The 14,888-nt window shown below is 37.6% G+C and overlaps 1 protein-coding gene across 1 annotated transcript in view; it reads right to left on the minus strand.

Moving 5' to 3' along the window:
• Positions 1-14,888, minus strand: part of ITGA1 (integrin subunit alpha 1) — a 210,340-nt gene that overhangs the window by 47,817 nt on the left and 147,635 nt on the right. The window contains exons 13-16 of the mRNA XM_072605656.1: positions 12,477-12,620; positions 10,327-10,584; positions 6,267-6,397; positions 40-206 (exon numbers count right to left, since the gene is read on the minus strand). Of these exons, the coding sequence (XP_072461757.1) occupies positions 40-206; positions 6,267-6,397; positions 10,327-10,584; positions 12,477-12,620 (700 nt within the window). The remainder of the gene's footprint in view (positions 1-39; positions 207-6,266; positions 6,398-10,326; positions 10,585-12,476; positions 12,621-14,888) is intronic.

Consider the following 14,888-nt stretch of genomic DNA (forward strand, 5'->3'; position numbering starts at 1 on the left):
TGATGTGGCCCCTAAATGTCCTTTGTAGAGTAAACTTACCAGCTTCATAAATTGTATCTTCCTTTGACTTCAGTTTGACATCAAAACAAATGGTAGCATTTATGCATACTGTCTCCTTCCCCTCCATCTTACAGTTCTTCTTTTGAATGTTCACTTTATTGGGTGCAAAAGTCATGGTAACTTTAACTTCAGCCACATCCCGAGACCTAGAGGCATAAAAGCCAATAGACGTTTAATTTCAGCAAAATTCATTCAACTTAACAAGAGTTTGTTGGGTCTCAGCATTGTGCTAGGTCACTGACTAAGAAAGAAAGTTTAGAGAAGACTTGGTTTTAGCCCTCATGTGACTTAGAGGGTGAATATAATACATATGGAAAGATTATCATGTAAAATAAGCACACAAGAAAAGTGCAAAGTGCTTGAAGTCCAGGGTAGTCCCTTCACTACCAAGCAAGAAGATCAAGCTTCCTGGAGTAGGCGGCATCTTATCTGGACTTTAAAAGATGAAGGAGAATTCAATAAGTAGGAAACCTTGGACCTTAAAGGAGAAAGGAGAATTCAATAAGTAGGAAATTGAGAGTTAGCATGGGACAGTTGGAAAAGAGAGTTGGATTTGAAGTGGCAGGATCTGAGTTTTAAGCCTTACTTTACTTTTGGCTATCTGGGACATTAGATTTAGGTCATTAAATCTCTCTGGTCCCTAGTTTCCTCATCTGAAAAATTGAGGGGCTGGACTAGATGATGTGGGAAATGGCCTATAGTTGAAGACTAGAAGAACTTTCCCCCTTTTGTTAAGTTTCTACAAGTCATTCTAAGTCTTAGTAGCCCTAAGTTTCCATTTTCCAAAATTCACGTCAGCCTGGGTGGTGCTATTGGAAAGTAGCTGTCCTGGTAAGATTGTATGTTCCTAGTGCTTAGCCAATGAGGAAATGGATAAAGGAGGGGGGTAGAGGACTTGCTTAGGGCTATAAAAATCTGCTTCTCCTGGCCAGCAAGTGCACCTCCCCAACTACTGCTGCTACTTGAGGACCTTTTTCCAGAAAAAGAATAATAAGCACTTTCTGTACTCAAACCCTGACTCCAGCATTATTGGGGGTGATTGTCTGTCCCACAGACAATGACTTCTGAGGTTTTTTCCTGGTTCTAAATTTATGGAATGCAATTCTAGGGCTCATGGCAAACATTCTAGGTGTACAGAACAATGTGAGTAAAGTCAAGGAGGTGGTTAAATGTAAAGTATCCATGTGCTAGTTTTGTACAATTAGAGCAGAGAGTACAAAGAGAGAAATATTATAGGGTTGGAAATATAGGGTCATGACTTAGTGTGGAGTTTAGGGAAATGGAAAGGATGCTGAATTTGGAAGTGGAAGACCTTGGCTTAAGGTCTTTGCATCTTACTATCTGTCTGACTTGGGGCAAGCCATTTTTACCTCTATAAAATAAAATGGGGGTTGGTTAGAATAGATGACCTCTAAGGCCTCTTCCAGATCTAAATCAATGGTCACTTGAAGATTTTAAGCAAAGTGACCCCACCGGATATGAAGATAATTAATATAAATCAATATAAATGTAAGATATGTGAAGAATGGTTTGAGTGAAGGAGAAAATGGAGGAGGAAGACTAATGAAAAATCCAAGTGTATAGAGCATCCACAATGAAGGCTTCTTGCAAAATGGTGAGTGTGATAACAGAAAGGAGCGAAGGGATATGAGAGATATTATAGAGCAAAAACTAATGGCTTAGGAACTGATTTTATATATATGAGAGTTAGGGAGAAAGAAGAATCAAAGATCTAATACCATGGCTTTTAGAGTAGGGCATGTTAAATGAGTTGGTGGTATCACTGATATAAACAGTGGTTATAAAGTAGAGGAACTGTTGGAGAAAAATACGCTTGATTTGGAGGGATGTTAAGTTGGATGCACTAATGTAACATTCTGATGGATGGCTTGTAGACAAGTGAAAAGGCAATATAGATCTAAGAGTCAACAAGTATTTGTTAAGCACCCACTGTGTACTGTGTATTAGGCTCTGAGAATACACAGACAAAAGGAAATCCTGAACTGAACTCAAGAAGGTTTATTTTCTATTAGAGGGAACAACATGAACATATATGGGTGTATGTGTGTGTGTGTGTGTGTGTGTGTGTAATATATACGGATATATATTACACACACCCACACAGAGTAATCTTTTCAGTGGGGAGCATGAGCAGCTGTGGGGATTAAGCAAGCCTTTGTATAGAAGGTAATGCTGAAACTAAATCTTGAAGAAGATTAAGACTTCTAAGGGGGTAGGGGGCTAGGGGGTGCTTTCTAGGCATGGAGTACAACTAATGCACAGGCATGGAGATGGGTGAGAGATGACATCTACAGTGAGAGGAACAGCCAGAAAGCCAGTTTGCCTGGACTCTGAAATGCATGAAGGACAGTGCTGTGGAACAAGCTTAGAAAAAGTATTTGAGGTTGGGTTGCAAAAAGCATTAAAGACCAAATAGAATTTATATTTGTTCCAAAATGTAATAGAGAATCATACGAATTCACTGAGTGGCACAGTCAGACCTGCTGTGCCAGCTGTGTGGAGGATGGACTGGAATGGTGAGAGACTTGAGGTAAGCAGACCAAATAGGAGATTGTAGCACTAGTCTAGGCAAGGGGAAATAAGGACCTTGTTTAAGGTGGGGGCTGTGGGAGTGGATATTGTGAGATATTGTGAAAATAAAATTTGACAATTGATTAGATATGTTGGGTGAATGAGAGTGAGGAGTTAAGCTGTGACCCTGGGTGACCAAAAGGGTAGTAATGCCCTCAAGGGAAATGGGGAAATTTGTGGAAAATCATGGTGGTGTTTTTAACAGAAGTGACAAAGTTTTCAAAAGTAGTGTTTTTTGGGGGGAAAGTAAATAAGTTTGTTTTGGATGTATTCAATGTTGAGATACCTTTGGAACATAAATCCAGTCATTTAATAGTCAATTGGTGCCTTGAGACTGGAACTCAGGGGAGAGACTAGAATTGAATATGTAGACCTAGAAGTCACTGCATGGAGATGATTACTGAATTCATGGGAACTGATATGGTCATTGAATGAGAGAGTGCAGAGAGAAAAGAGAGCCCAGGATAGAGGCCTTGGGAACACCTACAGTTAACGGACAACAAGATTTGCTTAAGATCCAAGACAGGAGACTAAGAAAAGGTCAAACATAGGAGAAGAATCAAGGGAAAACTATGTCACAAAAACTCAGAAAAGAGAAACTGTATAGGAGGAGATAGTGTTCAAAGTGTCAAAAGCTTTGGAGAGATCAAGACAGAGGGAGACTGGGAAAAGCCATCAGATGCAGTAGTTAGGAAATTATTGAGAGCTTTAGAAAGAACACTTTTGCTTGAGAAATAAGGTTGGAAGCCTAACTGCAAGGGAATAAGAAGTAAATGAATGGAAATGATATGAAAGTACCAAATGTAGGTAATTGTTTTTTTCCTTTGAGTTTGCTTGAGAAAGAAAGGGGTAATATAGAAGAATAAATTGAAGAGATGGTACCTTTTAAGGCTGGGGGAAATCTGAGTCTGTCTATAGGTAGCAGTAGATAGGGAGAGATAGAAGATTAGAGGGATAGGGGATGCTTGTGGATCAAGGTGTTAGAGAAGGGAATGGATGGTAGTAAGGTGGATTTGACAAAGAGAAAGGTCATCTTTCCATTAGAGACAGGTGTAATGGAAGACAAAATGATGTAGGAATGATGTCAAAGGTTTGCGAGAGGAGCAGAAGGGGAGAAGATGATGTCTACTGCAAGTACACAGTATTTTTGCAGTAAGGGAGGTGAAATACTCAGTTAAGAAGGTATAGAGAAGGTGGTTTGAAAAATCCTGAGCATAGGTGAAAAGCAGAGATGTAGACTGGAGTCCTCTATGTAAATGTAAGAGTTGAAACTATTGAGATTATTGAGTATAGAAGAGGAATACCGATGATAGAACCTTGGGAAACTCTCATTTTAGTGGGTTGTGAAGAGGATGAGAAGCCAGTGAAGGAGAGGCAGAAGGAGAAGCTAGAGTTAGGAGGAAAATCAAGAGCTATGGTGTTCCTGAAGCCAAGGATTGAAAGATTATCTACAAGGAAATGGCTTGCCATTTCTGAATCTTCAGAGAGGTCGAGGGCTAGGACTGAAAAAAAGATCTTTGGATTGGGTGACCAGGAGGTTTCTTGTGACCACTGAGAATCCTTTTTTTGGTATAGTGGTAGGTGTGGAAGCCAGATTGCATATTACTGATAGATAGATGGATGGATAGGATAGCTGTAGCTACATCTCTATCCCATAGCAATATCTATATATCACTATTTCTTTGTTATCCTATTCATCCATCTCCTCTCTCTCTCTCTCTCTCTCTGTCTCTCTCTCTCTCTCTGTCTCTCTCTCTCTCTGTCTCTCTCTCTCTCTGTCTCTCTCTCTCTGTCTCTCTGTCTCTCTCTGTCTCTCTCTCTCTCTGTCTCTCTCTCTCTCTCTTACCTTCTCTCTTCTCTCTCTCTGTCTCTTTTCTTATCTATCTGTCTCTCTGTCTCTGTCTCTCACACAGAATTCTCTTGGAACGCCCAATTCTAACATGGAGACATTCTTCAGGAGTCTTGTGAACATTCCCAGTTTGCCTGACATGGAGCTTACTGTGTAACCTACTCCATGGTTGGGGGTAGCCTTTTTTGATTGGCTACCTGCATCTTAAACCTGGTGAGACTAAGCCCTTTGCTCCCTTTTTAGATACATTCTTTTCCACCACCTCTTCTGGTTGTACTCTTTTCTGGGACTTCTATCTGTTACACCTAACATGGACACCATGAGCAGAACTGGTGAGAGGGGAAGGACTTGCCTTACTTTTACTCTTGCTCCAAGAAATGGGTCAGAGGATGTTTGTTTCTGTTTTGTGTTATTTGACTTCCTGTTTCAGGAGCCAGAGATAATCCCCAGGGACCTGAGAGTTCAAGCCAGGAGACCTTGGAGCCAGGATTGCAGGAAAGATTTTTATAGTCAGTCATCCAAGTATGGAAGCCCAGAGAATCCAGGGTGCCTGGGACTCAAGCTGGGGTGAGGGGAATGTTTGGACATAGAAATAATACTGTACTCTAAAAACCAAGCTAAGCTATGAACCCAATCTCTTTCACCTTCCCAGAGATGGAACCCATCTAAAAGGTTGTATATGTGTATGTTTGTATATATACAGAATGTGGGTGTATACATAGATATAGATACATATATGGAGAGATCTGTATATATATATATATATATATATATATATACACATATATATATGCACATGCATCTGTATAATATAGATAGATATATCTATCTCTACTATATCTGCACACACACACAGACACACACACACATACACATACACACATATACAAGAAAACTGGTTTCAAGAAGACCTCGGTTCAAGTCTCACATGTGTATAGTATTATGCTTGTAGGCTCCGGGAAATATAAAGACAAATATCATAAGCTCATAGATTTAGAGCTAGATGGAACACTAGAGTCTAACCTCTTCATATAGATGAAGAATTGAGACTCAGGGAGATGAAGGTGATTTCCCACAGGCGCGTTGCTACTAAGCAATCCCAAATAGCTTCTACCTTAAGAGTATTGCCTCCTATAGGAGTGGTAAAATATACATACAAGAAAAGACAAAATATATACAAAGGAGCAAAGTATTAAAACCCAGTGAGGACTAGCTGGAGGGGGCGAGGGAAAGGTCTCTGCTTCTTTTGAGAACAAAGAAAAGAAGGATATTGTATTGTAAGCTATTTGAGGGCAGGTCTTTAACCTGTCTTAAACTGTTCTTATATACCCTTGTGGTGCTAAGACACCTAAGGTACCTATGCCAGGTACATGATGGATGCTTAATTGTCAATTGATTTTCTTTTCTTCTCTGAATAGTTTCCTTCTTTCACACACACACACAAATATTTTATATTTCACCTCATAATAATGTCTCCATCCAAGAAAGGTTGGCTCTACTCATGGGCAACTATTCAGAGCTAAAAATAAATTATACTTGTTTCATTTTCCCCTTCATTCATCAGATTTATGAACTTTTCTTGCTTACTCATATACATGGGTATGTATTACATAATTGGGTATGTGACATCTGGCATGCTAACATATCAGACAGCACTTTTTGTTCCCAAGCTATTATCAAAAGAAAATCAAAACATTTGTACTTAAATATAAGGTGAAGAACTTGAAAAGAAACAAATTCAGCTAGGTGCTATTAAAATACACACCAGAAGAGGGCAGCACCACCAAGGCCTCCAATGGTCACATCAGTGAGTCCATCTCCGTTTAAATCCATTTCTCCATGTATAGACTGGCCAAAAAATTTCAATGTCTCTCCATCTCCACCTGATGGAATACGCTGTGAGAATCCCCAAATAGTATTATCCATGGGAGAATTGGATGCTAGAAGCATTTTCAGAGTGAATCTAAATTACACTTTAGCTGATTTACAAGTGAATGAACTAACAAATAGATAACTAAATAGAGGAAGGAAGGAAGGGAAATAAGAGAGGAAAACAAATAAGGAAGGAAGGAAAAGAGGAAGAAAGAAAGAAGGAAAGAAATAAAAAGAAAGAGAAAAAAGGGAGAAAGAAAAGTTTTATTTGGAACTGTGCTCAAATAAACTTTTGTGTGGAGGCAAGAGGAAACACTGTTATTACTAAAGGACGTTTTGCTTTTTATAATTCTAGACAAAATCATTTCAGAGTCACTAACACCAGAGAGGAAAAAATGCTCTTACCTCACCCTGGCTGAACCTCATGAAAAGCATTCCCATTGATTGACTCGGGTTCCTCTGTCTGTCTAGTCTCATTCCACAGGGACACTGACAAGTCCTGAGTGCTTTGAAGGGGCATTTCAGAGCAGGTGAAGTAATAGGAAGTTATACAGGGAGGCCAAATAAGAGACTGGGGAGTCATGAGGGATCTAAGGCATTTCACCTCTAATCATGGGCATTTTCACATAGATTATTTCCTTTTCTGCCCTGGAAACAGAACCTTTTAAAAAATTAATTGTGTGTAGGCACAACAAATCAGTTTGTATTGAAATGTCGCCTCCACTTTCAGCAGCCACAAATGCTTATTAGGCACTGAAACAACATGCTGACAATCAAGAATTGCAGGACAATTGACTTGGCTATTTTTCTGGTTGATGACAAATAAAAGACAATAACCGAAAGGTTAGGAACCTTCCCTAAATTTAGGGATACCTCAGCTCCATGGTGCAGATGAGTCAGGTCACGGAAGTAAGGTGACCAAAGAAGCAAATCAGAAACAGAGATTATTTTCCATTGACTTATAATTTGTGGTTTATTGAATTGTGCTTTCTTTTTTTTGTCAGCAAAATTAATGATATTTTTTTCCCTCACGGATGTTGAAGAAATGGCTATTGCCATTTGAACAGAAATGAAGTAGATCCAGTTTGATTTTAGGTCCTTTCAAATCTAAGTAGCATATGATGATGATGATGATGATGATGATGATGATGGTGATATGATAATAATAAAGCACTTACACTGTGCCAGACATTGTGCTAAGCGCTTTACAATCACTTTCTCATTTGATCCTCAAAACAACTCTGGGAGGTAGGTGTTATTATTATCCCATTTTATAGAGGAGAAAACTGAGGCAAACAGAAGTTAAGTTATTGCCCAGGGTCACCTAGCTAGTAAGTGCTAGTGGGGATAGTGGTGACCATGTGGTCCTATATCCTCATTTTACAGAAGAAGAAACTACTGGATTTGGAGTCAGAGAACTTGGGCCAAAATCCCTGTTTTGCTATTTCCAACCTATGTGACCTTGGACAAGTCACTTAACTTTTCTGGACCACAGATTTCTATTCTAAAAAATAAAGGGGCTAGAGTAATTGAACTTTGAGGTTCCATAAAACTCAGGCTCTATGATGCTATGAACAATCTACAAACTCCAGAAAAAGGCAATGACTTGCTTAGGATTTTATAGGTGATAAGCAGTAGAACCAGGGTTTTAATATAGATCTTTTTATCCTATCTCCAATTATTTCACAGAATCAGAATCATGGAATCAAAAAAGTTGATTGGGATCTCAGAGATCAGAAAAGCTGCAGTGGTTGGCAATCAAAGCTGTACCTGACTATCAATCCCTGCCTTGATGTCTCTAACAAGTGAGCCAATCTTACCTTAAAGAAATTTAAGGAGGGGAGGAGCCCACTAACTCCTGGGTCAATCTATTCTTTTTTTTTTTTTTTTTTTTTTGCAAATTCTAATTGTTAGTAGAATTTGGGTTTAGCCCCAAAGGTCTAATATCTCTTCCTGTCTTCCCAAGTCTTCTCTTCTATAGGTTAATCATTACCAGTTCCTTCCGTGATCATTATATGGTATAGTTTTGAGGGATCTTGGGCCATGTCTTCTATTCATACAATACTAACTAAAAAATTTCTACATTCTTCGTCACTCATGTTGGTCTTGAGTATCCACAAAATCCTGATTAACTTCCTCTGGTCTTGTTTGTCTCTGGTTTGTCAAAATTCTTCTAGAAAATGGAGCCCAGAACTAGACACTACACATCAAACTAATCTAAATATGGTCCATTAACCACACCTACCCAGAATGGAAAGCAAACATTTATGGTGGGTGGAAGCAATGTTGATCATTACTCTGACCTAAATGAAATTTGCATTTAAGGTGTAAACTCTGGGTTGCAAAATTAGCAACATGTATGCCCCATGTGGGGCAGCTAGGTGGTACAGTAGAGAGGGCGCTGAACCTGGAGTCAGGATAAACTGAGTTTAAATCTGGCCTCAGACACTTACTAGCTGTGTGACCCTGGGCAAGTCACTTAACGCTGTCTGCCTCAGTTTCCTCACCTGTAAAAATGAGCTGGAGAAGGAAATGGCAAACCACTCTAATATCTTTGCCAAAAAACAAACAAAAAAACCCCCAAAACCAAACCCAAATGGGGTCACACAGATTTGGACACAAGTTAAACAACTGAATAATACCCCATACCTGCCAACACTGCAGATTTTTGGAGGTTTCTTTTTATTGAAGGACAATGCATGTTGGCTTCTCAAGTGCATCTCTTTTAGATTTCTTGAGTTAATTTTGAAGTAATAAAGTAGCAGAACATATGAAAGAAATTCTTATTCCATGTGCTAAAAATTCCCTAATTATATTATCCTCTGACATCCTGCCTGTTTCCACTTAAACACTATTTTGTAAATAATGCCATTAGTAACTTAAAAGAAACCACTCATTTACTACATGGAGTGAATAGGTTGCTTTTGAAATTCTCTATTTGTGTCTGTATCAAGTCATATTTTGAAGAATATTATTGGCACTTCTGAAAAAGTGAAACAGTCCAGTGTCTAATTTAAATCAACTTCTCAATATAATGCATTCTGCAAATTCAATGATGACATTAAAATAACAGAAAAATTCATTTTTAAAAAGAGAAACAAATAGGCAATGTCAGTCTTGTATTCATGTTATGTAAGTTTAGTGAACTGTATTGTATTTATGTTCTGTGTAGTTGCTCAATACCCAGACAGCTCTGGCACTTAGCAAACATTAAATTATAATGTTCTTTTAAAAGTCTCCAGTGTTTATTGTGTAGTAAACACTGCTGTAAAAGACCATTGTGGTGGTGGCTTACTTTTTTCCGGCAAAAAGGCACTTTATGTTTACAGATTATGAGTTGTTAATTGTCTATAAAATTTTACTTAAAAAAAAAATTTAATGTCAATTCCCACTAAAGGCCAGAGTCTGTTTTTTTAGGGTTTTTTTTTTGTTTAAAAATTCCTTAAAGGTAAATCATGAGGTTTTGCAAATAGACTTTAATAAGAAAATTATGATTCTAGGGTACATAACTATAAATTTGGCATAATTTTACTAAAATGGCATGGTTATTACATATTAAATAATAATTTAGTTTTCTTTATTAATTCAGTTAAATACTGTTCTTTTTTTTCCTCCAGAAAGCAATACCCTAACTGAGAGACCAAATGCATTACAGATGTTAGATGGCATCATTTGAACATTTCTTCTGTTCCTATGGTTATTGTTTAGAAAAGACTAGGTCATGGAGACATGAGTAAACCAAACTGGAATGGGACTTAGATAAAAGAAAAAAGTCAGAGAGTAGGTTGTGTTTTTTCCTTTTTGGTAAAAAACAGCATCAACACCCAAATTGGCAAGCTCATGAATCTGGATTTTCCAGTAAAGAATCACAATCAAGAATCAGTGCAAGCAACCCAACCAGTGCAGATAGGAAGTTTAACAGCCATATATCATCCCAAGGTTTGATTTCTTACTTGTGCATATTCTTTCCTTATGGTCTTGCCATTTCCATGATAAATGTACACGGCCCCTCCATGATCATCTTCCAAGGGAGCACCAATCACTATATCATTAAATCCGTCAAGGTTGAGGTCCTTCACAGAAGCAATCGCTGTTCCAAAACGAGCCCCACAAGGCTCATTTTTGTTTTTCTTTTTGCAGGAATCCTGCTTGAGGGACGAGCAGCAAGTTTGCTTAATAGGCTCCAGGCTCATCTGGTATTCAAACCTAGTCTGTGAAAAAGAGGGAAAAGGATATTTATGGATATCTCTCATTACTGCATTAGAGTAGACTTTTTTAAAAGTACATACAAAATTTGTGCTAATAATGACCACAGTAACTGCAAAAAATTTGTGTAATAACTCTGTGTGGGCAAGTTAAGGATTCCATATAGTGGATCATAGGGCTTTGAAGAGAAATTCAGCTGAAAATGGATCAATAGCTTTGTATCAGTCGGGCTGAGCCAGTGGACACTTCATAACACTTAATAAAAACAAGAAATTGACGTTTTAGAGGCATCTTCATTCATTCTGTGATCTTTTTTCTACTCAATCCCATACTCCTTGGAAAAGTCCCCCAAAGATATGATTACAGATTCTCTTCTGGGGAACAAAGATAAAAATTACTCTGTTCAAAGGACAAAGTTATTGCAAGTGTTGTGAGTCTCGAGTGAAGGAAATTAGCAAATGATAGGAAGTAGGAGGTGGAAGAGAATATGAATGTGGGACAAAATGAAAAATAGCATTTTTAAAGACAGGGAAAAAAGAAGATGGCAAGAAAAAAAGGAGAAACATGGAGTCATTTGATCATATAAAATAACAATTACATAGTGTACTTAGGAGATAATGAGACCTTCAGATATATTAAAATTAGATAACGTTAATTGCAACGCAATTATAGTAATAATATTTTTTACATATTGAGGGGCAGTGCTCTATAGTGATTAGAGGACAGCTCTTTGATTAGAAAGGCCTGAGTTCAAGACCCACCAAAACTGATTCTCTGTCTACAATGTTATGCAGCATCTCTTACACAGCGGCCTCTGACACAAAGTATCTGGTGACCTTGGGTAAGTCACTTAACAGGTTAGTGCCTCCAGGCACTCTCTAAGACTATAAATTGCAAAGCAGGCATTGGCAGAAGGCGTTTCCTCCCTGTCAATGGAATGACAGGTCTATTCTAAAAATCATATTTTATGTAAAATTTAGCAACTAACATTAGTATAAATAGAAATAGGGGGAAAGGTACTGTGTGACCTTGAGTCAGTCCATTACCTCTCTGAGGTTCAGTTTCATTATCATTAAATATTATTAATATTATATGCTATTAGTATCACAGATGTTTTCTAAGGTCTCTTCCAGGTCTAAATCTGTGATATTGGGATAATATATACAGAAATAATATTTAAACTCCTTTCTACAGGCAGAAAAACCGAAGCAAAATTAACTCAACAAATGAAAATTAGAGCTCTGGGCAGAATACAAATCTTACAATGACGCTATGCAAAGTTTTCTAGATGCGGGGTCTGTCAACCTGGGTTATAATGTTGTATCAGCTACACTAGCTAAGTGACCTTGAGAAAATCACTGTCTCTCTTTGTCTCTTTCGATCTCTCTTCCTGTCTTTGTCTCCCTCGTTTCTCTTGTCTGTTTCTGTCTCTCTCTTGGAGAGGGGTAGGGCCTGACTTATGAGGAAATTCCAGTATGAAAACGCTGTCAGCCTCTGTGGCTTTGCAACCCACCTATAACTTAGAGAGTTAGGGAAATTATCTGGAACACTGAGAGCTTAAGTAACTTGCCTGTAAACATCCAGCAGGTATGTGTGAGAGGTAGGTCTTAAAACCAGATCTTTCTTATTCCAAAGCTGGTCTATGGCATGCTGTATCTTCTACATACTTACTCTTTATTTATTGTAGAAACTACTAACTGTCAAACAGAAGATATTTGATATGTGTATCCCCACAAGAGTTCAAGTTCTTCTTTTAAAAGATACTGGTGGGCCCTGGAGATTTCTTTCCTAAGCTTTTTTCTTCTATTAATAATGTATAGTGGAGAAATTCATTAGTTAACATTGAATGAAAAGAGATGACCTCAGATTCACACCCAAATGTTAGTGACATCATTACCTGATTCGAAGCATACACATACACTTTTCCTTGTTCCTCTTTCTCTGCTCCCATATACATGGGAGCACCAACCAGAAGGATGTCAGTGAAGGAGTCTTTATCAATGTCAATTGTTGTTAGAACACTGCCAAAGTAGGAACCAATCTAGGAAATATAAAGGGAAATCCCAATGATTATAAAATTCCCTGGGAAGCTAAACGTTAAATTATTTCTTATACTTATATTAAGATGTGGAAAATTACTATACAATTGATTTGCATTTATGACTCTTTATACTTATATTATATTTTACCATTTAACTGCTTATACATTTCTGAACTCATTTGATACTCATAGCAACTTGCAGTAGGAACATGTAGTATGACTGGTATTATTGTGTCCATTTCATACATGATAGAACGGAGTCTAAGAGAGGTCAGTACCATCCTTCAACATCACCAAAGTAGCAAATGATATAACTAGGACTAGAGCTCAGGACTTGTGATTCCTAGTCCAATGTTTGCTCTAATAGAAGAAGGAGGAAGAGGAGGAGGTGAAGGGGAAGGAGGAGGAGGAGAAGAAGAAGAAGAAGAAGAAGAAGAAGAAGAAGAAGAAGAAGAAGAAGGAGAAGAAGAAGAAGAAGAAGAAGAAGAAGAAGAAGAAGAAGAAGAAGAAGAAGAAAGATGACGACGACGGAAATGGTTCAAATTCAAGTTATTTCCAAAGTCTTAGGGCTTTTGGAGCCTTAATAGCTTTAAACTGCCCTAAGGGAAAACCTGAATAGTATCTATTTCCACCCCCCAATCCCCCACCCTGCATGCTCTTATATGTCATGACAAGGAAGAAGAATGCTGACATTGGAGTTGGGCACAGAAGTGATCTTTGGACCTCACAGTGCAAAAGAATGGATATATGTGGGCTTAGAGAATTCTGACAGCCTAGCTGTGGAGATTTTAGGGCTTGGTAATGGATAAACAAAAGGAACAGGAACAGATTTTAACGTTCCTTCTACTCTCTTTCCCTTCTCTACTAGCCCCAGAGGGAGAATAAAGCAGAGGGTTTAGAAAAAAAAAAGTAGGGAGGCATCCTATCAATTTACAGCTCAAAGTAACTTTAGATATTATCTAGTTCAAGTTCTTTCCAAGATTGGGGAGGAATGACCAGTCCAAGGTCACACTACTAGAACATGGGAAATTCAAACCTAGATCATTAACTGTAAAGTCAGTGCTTCTTTCACTATATTAAAGAAAAGTGATTGTAACTGCATTGCCTCTCCCCTCTCCAACACATACCCTCTCAGGTTTACATTGTTTGGGCTTTTCCCCCTTCATTTTAACTTGATTTCATTCATATTTCGCTATCTCAATGGTCTGTGATTTCATTGCAGGTTATCATCACTTCCTATCTTAGTATTTGGTCTCTGTGAGTTTCAGTGGCCAAAAATGGAGGGAATGTTTTCTGAATACTTCAAAATAATCATGATTTTTCTTCTTTGTCATCTTGATAGGAAGGTAATGAGCTAGAGAGGCAGACCAGTGTATTGATTTGTTTGCTGGGCTAGTCACACTTGTTACAAAAGTAAATTCTCTTTCCATTACTTATACTCATAACCCTAGGAACTCATCCATGGGAGGAGTAATGAAAACCATTAATTACCAAAGAGTAATGGAAGCCATTTCAGAACACTCCTTTTAGGGGTAGAGAGTAGATTAGTGAACAGGGAACAAAATATAGAAACGAAAAAGACAATTGAAGCATTTTAAAAAAATGGACAGAAGAAAACAAAAAACAATGCAGAAGGGAATACATCTACTGTGTTTAAATTATTATAATATCTACATGTACACACACACATATATGTATATTTACTTCTTTAAAATGGATGGTATAAACTTTCTCATTCTTTGTTGTTGGTGTTTGAGTCTGAGTATCTCAGAGAAGAAATAAGTCCTTGCTAGCTAAATAATCAGTTGAAATGTTGGTGGTTGCTGTTTATTTTTTTTTCCGTGCCATATAATTAATTTTTAATGATTTCCGTATATTTCTTCTGGATCTTTTATATCAGATTTTCCATTGAGTTCTAGCTTTTTGTTACAAATACTTGAAAGTCTTTCAGTTCAACAAATACACTTTTTTTTTTCATTCAGGATTATACACAGCTTTGCTGGATAAATTATACTTGGATGCAACTCCAGCTCCTTTGCTCTTTGAAATATAATGTTTTAAGACCTATACTATGGTCTTTTAGTGTAGAAGCTGCTAGGTCTTATGAAATCCTGATTGTGTTTCCATAGTATGTAAATTATTTTTTTTCCTGTTACTTGCAATATTTTTCTTTTGTTTGTTAAATTTGTAATAAAAATAGCACTAAATTTAAAAAAAGTGGTGATGGGCCAGTATAGATCATGGTTGATTAACTTGAATTCCTTTTAG

The sequence above is a fragment of the Notamacropus eugenii genome, chromosome 4 (genome assembly GCF_028372415.1).
Source record: "Notamacropus eugenii isolate mMacEug1 chromosome 4, mMacEug1.pri_v2, whole genome shotgun sequence".
Taxonomy (NCBI): Eukaryota; Metazoa; Chordata; class Mammalia; order Diprotodontia; family Macropodidae; genus Notamacropus; species Notamacropus eugenii.